At 36.6% G+C, this 16457-nt stretch overlaps 1 protein-coding gene across 1 annotated transcript in view; it reads left to right on the plus strand.

The window, feature by feature from the left end:
• sema3bl (sema domain, immunoglobulin domain (Ig), short basic domain, secreted, (semaphorin) 3bl) overlaps nt 1-16457 on the plus strand; it is a 31629-nt gene that overhangs the window by 7062 nt on the left and 8110 nt on the right. Inside the window, exons 2-7 of the mRNA XM_042729827.1 lie at nt 4963-5120; nt 9658-9720; nt 11910-12029; nt 13856-13946; nt 14729-14845; nt 15542-15690. Of these exons, the coding sequence (XP_042585761.1) occupies nt 4963-5120; nt 9658-9720; nt 11910-12029; nt 13856-13946; nt 14729-14845; nt 15542-15690 (698 nt within the window). The remainder of the gene's footprint in view (nt 1-4962; nt 5121-9657; nt 9721-11909; nt 12030-13855; nt 13947-14728; nt 14846-15541; nt 15691-16457) is intronic.

The raw sequence follows: 16457 nt of genomic DNA on the forward strand, positions 1-16457 counted from the left end.
ATCAAGAGAGGCCAGAGAGCAGGAGAAGACAGAAGGACTGAAAGAATGAGACTGACAAAAGGAACGCTGAGAAAATAAGCTACAAAAAAGTGGATTTGAGGGGGAGTGGGGCTTATATGAGTTTACCAGTAAGTGCTGGTGTAGCCGGATTTGCCCTGAAGTAACGTGAGTGTGTGTGATAAATGAAGACAGACAGGCAGAGGCAGAGTGAAAGAATTAGGGGAAACAGAACAGATACTATGATACTATGGAGAATTACTTATATGAACATGTATATGCTACCAAGCAAATGTTTGGACTCATGCACTCATTCTTTATTATTGCTGTTCTCCACATTTTAGAATAGTAGCGAAGTCGTCAAAAATATTAAACAAAACAAATGGATGTTTGGGGATTAAGAAGAGGGATTAAATTTACACAAAAGCACAATCCTTTGTCTAGATTCCAGATCTGCACACTCCAACTTCATGAGGTGCATCTTGGGATGCTGCAGAGATCTTATTTATGCTGGGTACTTTTTGCCTTTTTGTCCCTTCACTAATCACTATATGTTAAAAACCCTATTAAAAAATATATATTTTAAAATAATACTTATATTTTCATAAAAAAAAGATCAGTCAACAAAATTAATAATGTTTATATATATAAAATATTACCAAAATATAGAAATATAAATAACAAGCATATAAGTGTAATCATTTAGATAAATTCAGTTAGTTTTGTCCAAACTTTCACAGTTAGTACCGTTATTTATTTATTGTTAAACTACTGTTCAAAAGTTTGGGGTCAGTAAGAATTTGTTTTATACTTTTTTTTTTATCAAGGATGCATTAAATTAATCAAAAGTGATGGTAAAGACATTTGTAATGTTACATAATATTTATATTTCAAATATGTTGTACAATGTTTCTATTTATCATGAATCCTAATTTCTTTCTATTCACAATGAATCTTGGAAAAAATAATCACAGTTTCCTCAAAAATATTAAGCAGGACAAATGTGTTCGACATTGATAATGAGAAATGTTCCTTAAGCACCAAATCAGCATATTAGAATGATTTCTAGAAGGATGAAATGACACTGAAGACAAGATTAATTGCTGCTGAAAATCCAGCTTTGCGTTCACTGGAATAAATTACATTTACAAACTGTATTCAAATAGAAAAGTTATTTTAAATAGTATTATTATTTTTGACCAAATAAATGCAGCCTTGTTGAGTATAAGAGATGTCTTTCAAAAATATTTAAAAAAATCGAACCCCAAACTTTTGATCAGCAGTGTATGTATTGTAAAACAGAGTGTTCTAAGCGTGTTTTGTGTATGTTACTGAAGGTATTCAGCGAATTTTAGATGTCTTGGATTGTTTAAGTCATAACCTGCTGTGAAATGTTGACGTAGTCTAATTAAATTTGTTATCTGAGAAGGGCAGTATCTGGCAGTGCGTGTGTGTGTGTGTGCAGTTCTTAACATCGTGCATTCACACTGCCTGGGGAAGACACCATGAGATCTTCCTGTCGATGTTCAACTCTGTGAACGTTCTCCCCTGCTGCTCGCTGCACCAGCCAGTAATCAATTAGTTCCACCACGCAACTGAACACACAAACACACACAAACACACAAAAAAACAAACACACACTGAAATCACACACACACACACACACACACACACACACACACACACACACACACACACACACACACACACACACACACACACACACACACACACACACACACACACACACACACACACACACACAGAGGCATGATAAAGTACATACAAGTTGTATATGAATGTATCTGTCTACACCAGAGCGGAGAACATGATTAAATTCCTATGTGGACATGTTTTCTCCTGAGGGTTATGTATACATATAGCACATATTCATACTTCCTTTCTCACTTTCTATCTTTCTATCTCTCTTTTTCTCTGTCTCTTAATCACATACAGACACACGACCCTTTTGACAAAAAATGAGAATAATTCTTAAGGCAAACAGCCCAGTCGGCTCTAACGCAAGACCTCTCTCTTCTTCCATTTACATTCACTTCATTACCAGTAAGCGAAAATCTAAAAGGTAGGCCAGATGCCAACAAGCATGTGTGTGTTAATAATGGTTGTTTAGAAAGTTGGTGGGTTGCCACTGTGTAGAAAGCCTACTGATGTAAGAAAAAGAGTTTAGAAGAAAGAGAGTAAGGGTATACATTTTCTGTGCTGTATCTACAGCATAAAGTCACTGCAGTTCAACACACCCTGTAAACTCTGGTTTGCATTTATTTAGCCTTTCTCATCTCTTCATCCTTTTCTTTTTCTCATTGATCCCGCACACAACAGATGTGATTATAAGCTAAATAATTTAAAGATGGTAGGATTTGTAGAAAACATGCATCAGATGAACAGAACTGTATCTTTATCAGGTGTGTCTGTGTATTGTACAGTATAACCACTGAAGCCTATAATACCTGGAGAAAGAATCCATTAGCATTCCCATTCATCTTGTTGAAAGATGATTTGTCAGCAGATGGTGGAGTTACAATATCTTTAACTGGCCTGTGCTAACCATGCAAACCCTGAGCACTTGTTTGTAACTACGCCATTTATTCTGACACCAGTGCTACATTTTTAGTTCTTTTCCAAAGTGTTACACATCTACTGGCACACATACAGCCTCTTACTGTCACACTGGAGGATGACCATGAGATGCTGTGTGTGTGTGTGTGTGTTTGTGTGTGTGTGTGTGTGGTGTGTGTTATAGAGGGAGTGCTTGCCAACTCAAACCTCTGTGTACTCTCAGGTTGTCATTTTGTCACGTTTAATGTCATTAAATTGGTGATTGTGAAGTGTTATTTTAAGAGAGCAGATTATTTACATAGCTACAGGAAAGATTCCAGACTACCTGTGTAATTTACACTATACTCTGTAAGTGTGTATGCATGTGAGAAATGTTCACCTAGGAGCAGGTGGCATTTGCAGTGCATAAAATAATTATTTTTTATAAAACCGTGAAAGAGCCAAAATGATTATTGGGAATCAAATCTGAAATCATTCCTTATGATTACCATCTCTTTTAAGATATATTATAAGAACAAAAGGTAAAAGAATGTAAAGTTGTAACTCTAAATTTCTTCAGATGTATATGTCTCTGTTTTATTTACTGGTAATTATCTTCATATGTGTGTTTTATGGAGGACACAGGATTGATTCATTACTTATTGAGATCATCTGCCACCATTGTGCTCTTGAGTAGAGCACTAAACCGCAGGTTACCTCAGGGGTTCATTGCAATTACAGTTCCTATATGTAGCCGCTGGATGAAACGCATCTGTTAAATGACAAATAGCAGTGATCTGCGACTGTATATGTGTGCTATTTTGTCTTTGTCAGTATTTCACTGCTTGGAGTCTGTTTTCTGGAAACCAAACCCTTAAAAGTTTTTTTTTATATAACTGTGAAACTTGCACGCAAGATAACTCTAATAAAGAAAGAACAAAACTCTTTCACTTCTGTTCAGCTTGTGAGTTTATTTGAGGTTTATATAAAAAAACCTCACAATTTCAAACCCCAGAAAATATATTTTGACCTCATTGCCAATGATTGTTAAAATCCAAAAGTCTTTTGGTAAACTCCTTAAATGGCTGCGAAAGAGTTTTAATTGATTTATATAAAGGAGTGGATTGTGAATGTTGTTGTTGCATGTGTGTGTGTTTTTATAATTGTGGTTTAACATTTGGCTTGGCTGTTTGGCTTCTGTTTGTGCTCTTTTCATCGGCGCCCCATTAGCGGCTTTAGACACGTGCCACCCTCTCAACGAGACCTCATTCCTCCTTCAGCTGCTCTTTCTCCACTCCTCTTTTCTGTCCAACTGCACATTATATGAGGGGAATGTGGAGGGAGTGTGGAGCTGAACTTCAGGATACTAGAGAAAGATAACAAGAGAATGTGTTTGTGGGGGTGTGTGTGTTCAGTACTTATCTATAGTTTAAAGTTAAAACATGGGGGCATTTGGCAGCATTCCCATCTGGAAAACTAGAATGGTTTGTCTTCATTTAGATTTAGTTTATATTTCTTTGATTTTGTTTTTACAGATTTGGTTCTAAGAGGGTTATGTACATACTTTTCATACAAACACACGCTCTCACATTTAAAATGATCTAATACAGGACCTTGAGCTCATTTTAAGGCCAAAGATCAAAGTCTTATTTCCATTAGTCTTCCACTCTGTTGTAGTTATATGCCATCATACACTTTACTTTTATATGGCAACTTTTATATGGCAAATTCATTTATATTTTTGTTGTGTTGCACAGAATAGCCCTGCCAAATGACTGAAACCTCATTGGTTCAAAATCCTTCTTCACTTTACTGAATATTAAACATCAGATATGTTCTGACTGCCTTTTTAGCGATACAACATTGTGCTTTCACTGTGGACAAATTCCTTTGAACACATAGCTGATATATTTCAAATTTCTCTAGTTATTACTCATTGTTTAAGATTCTGAGATGTTAACAGTTTCAACAGAAAGCAAAGTCTTGCCAAGTTTGGTTAAAAATGCCTATGTTAGAAAAAGAACTGATGTAAACTTGCAATCCGTAATATTTTGACTTGCAGCACTGAACAAATAGTGAAAGTGAAAAGTGAAAGTCGTGACATTTGTCGTGACATCACGCCAATAAAGCATGAATAAAGTTAATTGACAACAAGAGAAACAGAGAAACAAAAGAGTGATTTAGTTCTCAGATAACTCCCATCAGTCACATTCCACAAGCTTCTCGGGCTGTTCTGGATTTAAGATGAGTGTCCTCTTTTCTGCATTTTCTCCTCATATGTAATCTAAAAGAATGTAATCTGGTTTGACTAGTAGAGACAGATTTATTCTCATTTTTCCGTTGAAATGTGGTGTTCATTGTCGTGTCATTCATAATTCATATCACTTTCTCTCTGTACCTTTCCCACAGATCTGTTGGCCACAAACCGTACCTCCATTTTCAATGGTTTCAATGGAGATCTGCACTTGTCGGCTGTGTTTTTGGATGAATATCATGACAGGCTTTTCCTGGGAGGGAAGGATGTTCTCTACTCGCTGAGACTGGATCATACACATGATGCTAAAGAGGTAACACATGCTTTCATTGCGATAAGGTTAAGATAACAAGCTGCCCACGGAGAACACAGGTGTGAGAGCCCAGAAAAAGTGCTAGTGATTATGTAGGTGAATGAGTCTGTTAGTGAGAGGTGTCATGTTATTCAGTCTGCTCTACTGGAGACTGTTATCTACAGACACAGATAAAATCAACAGACACTTACATGTGCTGAAACATTTTACATATGATTAGCAAAGGGGCATGTAATGGCCTGTTCACATATGATGAATTCTTGTGTTTAAAAAAACTAGATGAAGTGCAACAGAATAGAAAAAAACACATGTGTTTTAAGATTAGGGCTGGGAATCGTTAGAAATTTTCCGGTTCTGGTTCTGCCTAACGGTTCCGGTTCCGATTCCGGTTCCATTAAAATCATTAAACAACTATTAAAAAGTAGTGGTAAGGAAATATGCAACGTAATCAGCTACACAATGCCCAATACTGTTTATTACTTACTGTCAACTTAATTTAAAGGTTGGCAATGTCAAAATTCAACATATATTACAGTATATGGATCTTCATAAGTAGGGTTGGGTATTGTTAGAAATTTTCAGGTTCCGGTTCCATTTAAATGAACTATTATGATGTTTTTTATTATTTTACCTTCATTGAATGTAGTGTTGCTGGAAGGTAGTAATGTTGAGTAATGCTAGTCCATCAATCAGCATGTACTTCAAAGTTGATGTGTTTTACACTATCAATAACATTTAGCTTTTCAAGCAGGAATAAGCTGGTTGGCCAAATAGTCCCTTGAGGGCTAAGACACTTGTTCATTCCCCAAATTTATGAAATCTAAACTGTTATACTTATAACCATGTATACACACACTCCATTAAGCCACTATTTTATAAATAATAATGCAGTCAGGAGATGATGTGATGCAATGAGTGGTTTCCACATTTTAAACATTTAAAATGCATGAAAATAAATATTTTCTGTCACTTTGTTTATCACTCTTGAAATGACTTGTACACTAAATAATCTAACCCTCATACTTACATAACAATAGCAGTCTATTTATTTAGTGGTCCAAGTTGAAGTCAGTATGTATATTAATGACAATATGGGACAAATATAATTTAATTTAGTGGCGGCAGGTGCTGTGCGGGCAGGTTTGTACAGTCAGACAAAACGACGTGCACAGTTATCAAAGGCATGAGTGTGCGTACAGTCGTGGGAAACGATGTGCTTGGTAGTTAAAGACGCGAAGCGACGCGGCACGATGCATTTGTGGAATGCGCGTCATTGGAATCAATGTGCTCAGTAATTTAAGAGGCAGGGTGGCGTTTCTGTTATTTGGTTTGTGACATCCTTTATGCGAAACGGAGAACACCGGTGAACACCGGTGAAGGCTGCTCACAGCGCTTGGTCACGTGTCGCACCAGAACCGTTTTGGAACCTCTGGAAACTTAGAAATTGCTTTTCAAAGAACAGAACCAGTTCTGAATAAGAACCAGTTCTCGGTTCCCAACCCTACATAAGATACTGTACATTTTTAAATGTTGAATTGTTTTGACTTGACAATGTGTCTTTAAAAAAGCAAAATGCATTCCACTAGTTAATAGATATCCATCTAGCATTGGTTTGGAAATTCTCTTGGCATCTCACCACCATCCCAAATCCACATTCATTCATTCAGTGTGTTTGTTTATACATGTTTGTATGTATGTAAACATAACTATTTAAAATAATATTTATAAAATTATTTTTACAAAACCATCATTGTGAAAATGTCTATATACCAACATAATATTAGAATATTGTACATATTATCAAAAGTTTATTAAAAACTCCAAAGGAACATTTGGAGCTCAGGTCTTCTGTTACAGAAAGCAGGCAAAACATGTTATTAAAATGCTTACTTTCTCATAAATATAAACTAATGAAATTTTGTTTGATGAGTCTATAATTCAAATGTTTTTTTTTTAATCTCTTTTCTCATCCAGTTTACAGCTGTCCACAGACACACATTAAATTCATATAAACTGACCACACTTGTGACAAAGACTTGTTTAGACCACACCTAGACATATAAAAACATAAATGGTCTTGCTTGATTTTACAAGTTCAGCATTTGCTGCCCTTTTTCATATTATTGTCACACTTTTGTGGTGTAGTTTATAAAATAAATTTGTGAGTTATGAGAGGAGCCACAGTGTGTAAATAGGCACTGAACTAAATGGACTGTAAAAGCAGAAATGCTTTGGTAATACTTGTCTCCAGGGTTTGGCCGTTTTTCCCTGTGCAGTTAACTTTGTATATGTGTGTGTCTGAGCTTAATTAAAGCCTCTGTTCATGTGAATATGTTTTGACTCAAGTCACTAGAGCCTCAACAAGTGTAGTTGTTTTCGTATGTAGTCTCCAAAGAACATATCATTGTGTGTGGCCTTGTTAAAGGATATGAACAGGAAGAGGAAGTGCATTGGCATGGTGATAGACACATGGGAGTGGCTGCCACATCTAAGGTTATGACCCTTTGACCTTTGGCTCAAGGACAGACGTTTTCTGCCTTGTTAGACCCTTATGCATTCTGTAAGGCCACCATACTACCACTGGCCACAGTGTTTTCCTGGATACTACCTTCTATACTGAGAATTTAATTATAAAATTTAAGCTACAATAACAAGGTGCAGAAAATGTTTTTCAGCTTTTTTTGGCCAGAAAACAAAATGAGGATGTTAAGATGCGTAAATTTACGTGTGCAAGATTGTTTTGCAGATGCTATGAGTAAAGCTTCCCAGCCGAAGGGGAAGGTGCCACAGAAATCATGCAGTGATTCATGATGTTGTTCTTTAAGTGGGAAAAATTACTCAGCCCTGATCAGACTTCCTTTTCCCTCTTGGGCATGTATTTACTGCTAATCTCCATGACCTGCCGTCTTCATTTCAGCTGATCTCAGTTCAGTTTGTGGAATCATCCACTCATTCATTTTAGAGAACTATCAGGTCCTGGATTAACCATGCAGTGTTTCTCCCATGGTTAATAGAGGTTGGTTAATCTTACACATGGTGTATCCAGAGCAAATTAAAAAGCTGAATGAGTGAGCCAGGGCCCTCTCCTTCACACCATGGATTTAAAGTATTCTGTATTGTCGCTACAACTCAATTACTATTTTTAGTCCAAGTGTCCTGAAGAATAAAGGTGATGACTAATTAAGGAAAGAGGAAATGCTTTCATTCAAAGGAAGGATGCTTGGTAACGTAGTTGATTACAGGTTCTGGATTTAGACAATGTCGAAATGTGTAAGAGCTTGAAAGGGTAAATAAAAACAAATGACTCACTAATGATTTCATCATATGAAGGCTGGAACAGATTCAAACAATCAATTCAATGAAATCTGGCGTTTTACAAGAGCTAGAAGGCTTTGCAAATGTCATGTGATAGAAAGAGGTCGATTAGTCAATAAGTCCAGGCAGTATCTACATTTTACACATGTGGCAGACACTTTTTTTGGTCGTTAATGACTTAAACTGCATTCACAGTGTACATCATATCCCTGGGAATTGAACCCGCGACCTTGGCATTGATCCTGGTTTGAGTTACAGGAACACAATTTAACAATACATTATCTTATTTGAATATATTGTTGTTGGAAATATAATCTTATTGTGTGAATGATATATCTAATAACACAAACTGATAATTATAATTGTGTTATATCCTGTTAGTTTTTTGCTGAAGTGGACCATAACTTTGAAATTATGCTTGCAGATTTGTATAAACAAGCCCAAAAGTCTTTGTGAGGTCTGAACGTGACAGTGCTTGTGTGCCAGAATTTTCTGTGCCACATGAGAAATCAATGTGCCAGGATGTGCAATCACTTTATATATATTTGGATAGAGGACCTAGCAGATGGGTTTATGTTTATTTCTCAATCGTTCATAACATCAGGATAGGTTTTTGTGACTTTCACACTCTCAGAGTTATTGTTTTCATAAATCTATCTTTATTGTTGGCATTCATGGGAAAAAACAAAAACAAAGCATTTTTGTCGCACACCCACCCTCAGAGACACACACTCACTTTACCTCACATAATGGGCGGAGTCAATTTGTAAGCCATTTGTAGCTTGATTTCCCTAATGAGCATAAACTCTGGCACTGTGGCGCTTTCGAAACATTGCACTGTATAACTGAGTGCACAGACACAGCAACATCAGCTCAACCAATGGGGTGAGACTATCTGTTTGTCTGACCAGTGACAGACGGGGCATGTTCAGGAGACATTATTTGTGCAATTTCATTTGGTGGCACTTTATTGCCATTGAAATGACTGACTTTAGCTTTAATTTTGTCATGAAACTGAAATTGCAAGAATATTTTGTGATGAATATCCAAGTGAAATGTCCTTTTTGAGTTCATGTTAATCTGGTTTTGTTTTGTTTGGATCTCGTGGTTTATTTAGTTTTAACAGCTAATTGAGTCTGGGTGTGAGTTGGACAGAGCGGTGTTAGTGTGTGTTTAATTTATGAGATGTTAAATTTCATCAACTTTTCCTTTTTATCTCCAGATCCACTGGCCTTCGTTGCCTGGGAATCGTGAGGACTGTATTCTCAAAGGGAAAGATCCGGAGGTGAGTGAAAAACTGGTTCTGGTTCTGAATTCATTAAAAACATCAACAAACTCAAAAGTTGGGTCAGCGTGTCACAGATTCCCAAGTTTTTTTTTTTTTTTTTTTTTTGGTTGGGGGCTGGCATACTTCATATGTTAAGTTCTTTCATGACATCCCAGATCCAGCTGATGACAGCAGAAATCATCAAATGTAGTTTGTTTTGGAATGTTTGGTTAGTGTGATTCTGTACCTTATTTCATGTGGTTCAATCTGGAGTTTCAAACAAAAACATCTGTCCATCTTCAGCTATACTCTGAGTGTGCTGCAGTTGGCGTGATGACTGGAGAAGAGAAGCCAAATGCCCATAAATGAGATTTGATCCACTCACTTATTGTTGTCTTGCTTCCAACCAAGTTTATGTGTGACTCACGAGTCTCTTAAACCTAACGACCGTAGAAGGCCGTCCCAATACACAGAACAGTTATTCTTTCATTTTTCAAAATCCCCTTTGTTTTCTTTTTCTTTTAAATTTCTGTTTCTTGTTCTTTTTCTTCTTGTTCGGCCTCTCCCTTTTTTCTTTCAGCACCATGAATATGTTAATAATGTTCTAAGTTAAATCTTTCCTGTCCTCTGTCCCTAATGGTCTTCCACACACACTTGTATGGAGATAAACTCTGCATCTGTCAGTGTTTAGCATGTTTCACTCGTAAAGTGGAAATGTGAGGTGTCGCCATGGTTACATGACTCTGGTGACTGTCCCGGCAGTATTGTTTGATGTGACAGGTGAGTGCGATTTCACAGCGGTGTTTTAATGGCTCTGTTCAGTCTGTAAATATGTGTTAGGGAATTGAACAGGATATTTGTTTTTCATTTAAACTTTAGTTGGTGTAACACTGAAACAACACACAGGTATGAACTCAGAAGAGTTTTAGGTTAAACTTTATTTGAAGGTGTCTTTGTTACAGTGTAATTATACATTTAAGTACTGAGTAATATTAATTAACTACATGTACTTATGGTTAGGTTTAGGATTAGGGTTTGATTTCGTGTTACTTGCATGTAATTATGCATAATTTGTTGTTATTATAATAGTAAGTACATGTAACGTGTAACAAGGACACCTTAAAACAAAGTGTTTCTGAGTTTTATGTACCACATGACAGCTCACACAAAAATGACTGGTGGCACTTTACATGGAGAGTTTTCATAACAACATGAGCCGCTTAAAATTAAGCGTACACAAGTGGGTGTAATAAAGTTATCAACATTACTGATATTCAAAATGGTAAGCAAACATTGCTTTGTTTATGTTTCGTATATCTGCGTTTATCTCGTATATCTTTGTTTCGGTTTCTCCTTATGAATGACGAATATATACTATTGATAGCTGCTGATACAGACAGTTAATTCCTCTCACGCATGCGCAGAACGCACGTGTTAGTTTGCCATCGGCTGTAGTCTGTGCGGTATGTTTGAGCCCAGTAGGCTGCAAAAATTCCATAACTCATAGAAAATGAATGGAAAATTAAACAGCTTAATATAAAGTTTGACAATCAGCACAATATACAATATTTTATAATTTATATATATTTTAACTTTCAGTCTCCAATTTACTCTGTTTATGGAAAGTGACCGGTATATTGCTGCTTTGGATCTCTCTTGCTCTCTCACTCCTGCTGGTTAACATCTGGTCGCAGTTTGAGCATCTGCCTGCATCTTTTATGACCCTTGACCTTTCGTTATTTTATGCTCCACTGATTTTGACCCTACACAGTCAATGAGGCTGCATACAGGTGGCCATAGTTTGAGTGTGTACATGTAGATTGTGTGTGTGTGTTTGCATGTGTGTGTGAGACGTCTTCCTCTTTCTGAACCCTTCAGTAATTGGACCGTAAGAGCTTCTTTCCATTCAGTGAATTTCAAGTAGGGATCATTTTCTTGCTATTTTTTCTCTGATCCATTAACATGATGATAATTCTAACTCTCCATTCGAACACTCCAGGGAAATACTGGTCACACTCACACATACCAAAATTCCTCATGATTATAAACTGCACTTGATGAGTTTAACCTGGTTGTCCAGTGTAAAATTCACGTGTTTGTATGTTTGTGTAAGTAATTGTGCTGTAATCATCAAGATTGTACCCTCATTTGCCACCAAAACACCCAACATTTTTAACATGAACTCTTTCTGTGTGTGTTTGGCACAGATGGAGTGTGCAAACTTTGTACGGTTGCTGCAGGCATTTAACCGCACTCACCTACTGGCCTGTGGAACTGGAGCTTTCCAGCCTGTGTGTGCGTATGTGAACGTCGGACACCGCGGAGAGGTAACACACACACACACACACACACTCCCTCCCACTGCTTCACAGCTAGTGTGTTAGTGTATGCACATCAGGAGGATCTCATTTACTTAAGTATATCAGAAACCTAATTGTTTAAGGTCAGAGGTCACCCACCAACAGGTGGCCCTTAAGGTCAAGATCATGAGAGAGGATACAAACCAGAAACACACAGACACACATTAAGTCAGAGGATTCAGAGCAGAGGACAGAAAAATAATGTGTGTGTGTGTATTCTGAATAGAGCTGCTCTTTATTTCTTTTGAGGCGTTTTAAGTGCATCTCACAGGGCACCAGAGATTTCTGACAAACAGGCAATACTACATTGTGTAACCAAACTGTCACCAGAGGTTTAAGCTGTCTATGGCATCGCCGGACACACCCATACAGTGTCTAACATCAATGACAATAAAACTTCTCTGATATGGTACAGCCTAGAAACTCAAAGTCAGACGATACTATTTAAAAGGATAGTTCACCCAGAAGTTTTTTTTAACACTTACTCACCGTCACGTTGTTCCAAACTTGTATGGGTGTCTTTCTTCGGTTGAATATAAACATTCTTCAAAATATTTTCATTTATATTCAACAGAAGAACAATTTTATATCTCTTTAATTGTGTAATCAATTTTATTTATCTGACACAAAAATATAGATTAGAGTGAACTGAACAGAAACATTGATGATAAATAAAACCAATAACAGTAGTTAACTAAAGGAATCAGTGGATCATTTATTTGAATTGGTTAAATGTAAACCAGAACAAACATTTTCAAAATGTAAAAAATGTTTTGAATGTTTATTACAGTATAACAAAGAGAAAAGGGATTGTGTATGAGAGCACAGTCATTGCCTCAGCTCTTCTGGCTGTAAAGCTCTGTCTATAATAGACTGTGACAAGAAAAACAATGATGTAGTGTTGTGTAATGCTTCTCTGGTACATGTTGGAAGAAGCAGTTTGTTACTTAAAGAGCTACGGTATTATGAAAACAGCTGAAGTACTATGAAGTCATGCTACTGATAATTGTAGCACGTAAAAGTTAGTAGTGTTGCTAAATTTAGTTAGTTGAACCCCAACACTGTTTTGGTGTCAGTTTGACACAAACTACAATGAGCAAATCACAAAAAAACTGGTAGAGAATACCAAATCAAAAGTTTGGGGTCAGTAAGCAATCAGTACTTTAAAATGATCTAAATTGATAGCAAAGACTTATTGTTATTATTAATTCTTTTCTCTTTTTTTCTGTCTTCTTGACGAAGACAGAAGCAATGCCTGATGAAATTTAAACTTTACCATCACAGAAATTAATTAGATATTAAATTATTACAATAAAAACTGTAATAATAATCCACAATATTACTGTTCTTACTGTGTTTTTGGTCAAATAAATGCAGCCTTGGTGAGCATCTTTTAAAAGCATCTTACAGACCACAAATCTTTAAACAGTAGTGTACATCAGAAAATGTTTGCATTTCAGACTTCACTTTTTTATACCCGTGGTCTCTAAGATCTCAAACTAATGTATTGTGACATTTTTAAGCTATTAGTTTTGTTTATAATCAGTTCTCATAAGGTGAGGAAAAGTCAGGAAGTATTAAACTGAACTACAATAATAAATATATCTTTGGAAATTTTAAGTGGGCCTTGGGGTCGCTAATACCCCAAACTGAACATGATTAATAGCATATCTCAGTATTGTAAAAATAAATAATACATTTCTTCACAAGCAAGAGAAATTCCGACATTTGTGAGCTTAAGTTTATTGTTGAGTTGTGAAATTGATGTGAATTTTCTGGCTTCTTTTTGGCAGCATGTGTTCAGTTTGGATCGTACCACAGTACAGAATGGGAGGGGGAAATGTCCCCATGACCCCAAACTACCCTTCGCAAGCACCTTCACAGGTACATTTCACTGTGTACATTTCAGCATGCCATGGCATGCTTGTGTTGTGTGTTTATAAGTATGTCAGAACACATTTTTGTGTGTGTGTCTTTTGGCTTGTGTGTGTGATGAGTGGAGGTTTCTTCTTGTCAGTTGTCACTGAGATTATGGCCCATTGTAGATTGACTGCTCTGATGGGAGAAATCTGAGGTCTTCTTCAGTCCAGGTTTAGTGTTGCAGGGGTCTTGTGGGTGTGTTACAGTCTTCTGGGGCACAGACAAATCTCCCAGTGTGATCTTTACAACACTGCACAATCTTGGCTCTCCTCAGGTGACATTTTGCCAGATGTAATACATTTTGGGGCAGATCTTTAAGATTGCATGTTAGTGACCTTGGAGATACTTTCACACACTGACATACTGTACACATGAGTTCCTGTCAGATAATTGATGGGCAACAGAGGCAACGTGTGTCCAATTTTAACAGTTTTATTTTAAATAATAAAAATGGCGTTTAAATAAACTAACAGTAAAATGGTATGATCTTATCTTATATGACCAAGTGTGTATGATTTTGAAAAAACAGTTGACTATTTCAGATCTCACCAGATTTATACAGTAGGTGTGTGTATGGGTGGGTTTTCAAGCTGATAACATGATTTAATGAAAAAATGTTACAATGGGGCTTCTTGCAGAAAATTGTTTACTTTTCCTTCCTCTCAAGTAAGAGATTGAGTTCTCTGCACTGACCTCCAATTCTCTCTCTCTCTCTCTCTCTCTCTCTCTCTCTCTCTCTCTCTCAGGTGGAGAGCTGTACACCGGTCTGACTGCGGATTTTTTGGGGAGAGACTCTGTGATTTTGAGAGGTTTAGGGACTCGCTCGCCCATGAGAACAGAGACAGATCAGAAAACCCTACACGGTACAAAATTACTCAGTTTTCATATTGATAGACATTTTCAGTCTTATTTCTTATGTGTTTTAACATTTTATGCTGGAAAGGATATTGACATTAATACATTTTATTAGTAGCATCACTGTTGTGAAAATCAGTGTTGTTATTGTTAGCTAACACTAAAACTTAAAAAAAAAAAAAAACGGATTGTTAATTGAAATTAAAAACTAGCTACCTCTGCAGCTAACTGAAATAAAAAATTCAAGTACTAACATTCAAGTAAAAGTAAAACTGAAATAAAAATATATTAAAGCTGAAGAAACATTATATGTTAGACAAATATTGCTTTTTTAGATAGAGATTAGAAATATAAAAAATAAATGACAAAAGCACATAAAATAACTAAAACAGACTAAAATGAAATGACAAAACAAAAGTAATTCAAAATATTGATATATAAATAACAGTAAATTAACACAATAAATGTTGCAATTGTTAATTACTCTTTATTTATTAACAACAATAGTTTTTAAAATATAATCTGTAATATTTTGTAATGTATTTCTGTATTTTAAATCCTTGGACATGAGTGCTCATTACTGATGAAACATTCAATTAGTAATGATTTCTCATAATAATTAGTCAAACCGAATTGATTTGCATACTTCAAACAATCAGATCTGCATTAAAATAGTGTGTATGTGTGTGTTTGTGCATGTACAGAGCCCAGGTTTATTGCAGCCCACCTCATTCCTGACAGTGCCGACAGAGATGATGATAAAATTTATTTCTTCTTCACTGAGAGAGCAACAGAGAGCGCAGAGCGAGATGATGAAGGAGCCATACACACACGCATTGGACGATTGTGTGCGGTGAGACAAACCACATACATACAGTACATTCAGGCACAAAAAGGCCAGTATACTGGTTGCTCCTGCCTTTTTTCAACCACATGTGCACAGCTGCTGGATGGTTTGCATGCCTCTGAATCACACACACACTCACCCCTTACCCCAGTACCCATACACACACATACACACTAACACACAAGGCTCTGTAGAGTAATGGGAGCAGTATAAATCTCCCTCTGTCATTCAGAGGTCAGTGTTCAAAGAGCCGGGGTCAATCGCACATTACTGTCACTTTGACTGCTATTCATTGTTCACTTCAGCACATTCCCAAATCACACACACACACACACACACTCTTACACTGCAGAGACGGTGATTATCTCCACATATACCGATTACACAGATTTAGGATCCTTTACGCCACCCATGTGTCTTCGACACGGTATACTCAGCTGCATTGCTTTTTGGGAATCCATAACAGTATTTCCCTTACGGTGCCATAATCTCCATAACTGACACTTCTCTGAGATATTTTGATATTTAACTGTTCTTGTTCCCACGGGAAAAGTTACAACTGAATGTTTATGTATAAACAGGGTTCAGATTACAGAGGTTTGGGGTGTGTGACCCCCTTTAATTAATCCACTTCAGATGAAAAAGTCGAATGAGAACTGTCACAAACTCTGTTGCACTAGGGACTGTGGAAAATATTTGCTGAAAAGCATGTATGGATGTACTGTGGAGCTTTTGGTATACTAGTTTGAGTGTACTATGATTTGGAATGCACT

The sequence above is a fragment of the Cyprinus carpio genome, chromosome B8 (genome assembly GCF_018340385.1).
Source record: "Cyprinus carpio isolate SPL01 chromosome B8, ASM1834038v1, whole genome shotgun sequence".
NCBI lineage: Eukaryota > Metazoa > Chordata > Actinopteri > Cypriniformes > Cyprinidae > Cyprinus > Cyprinus carpio.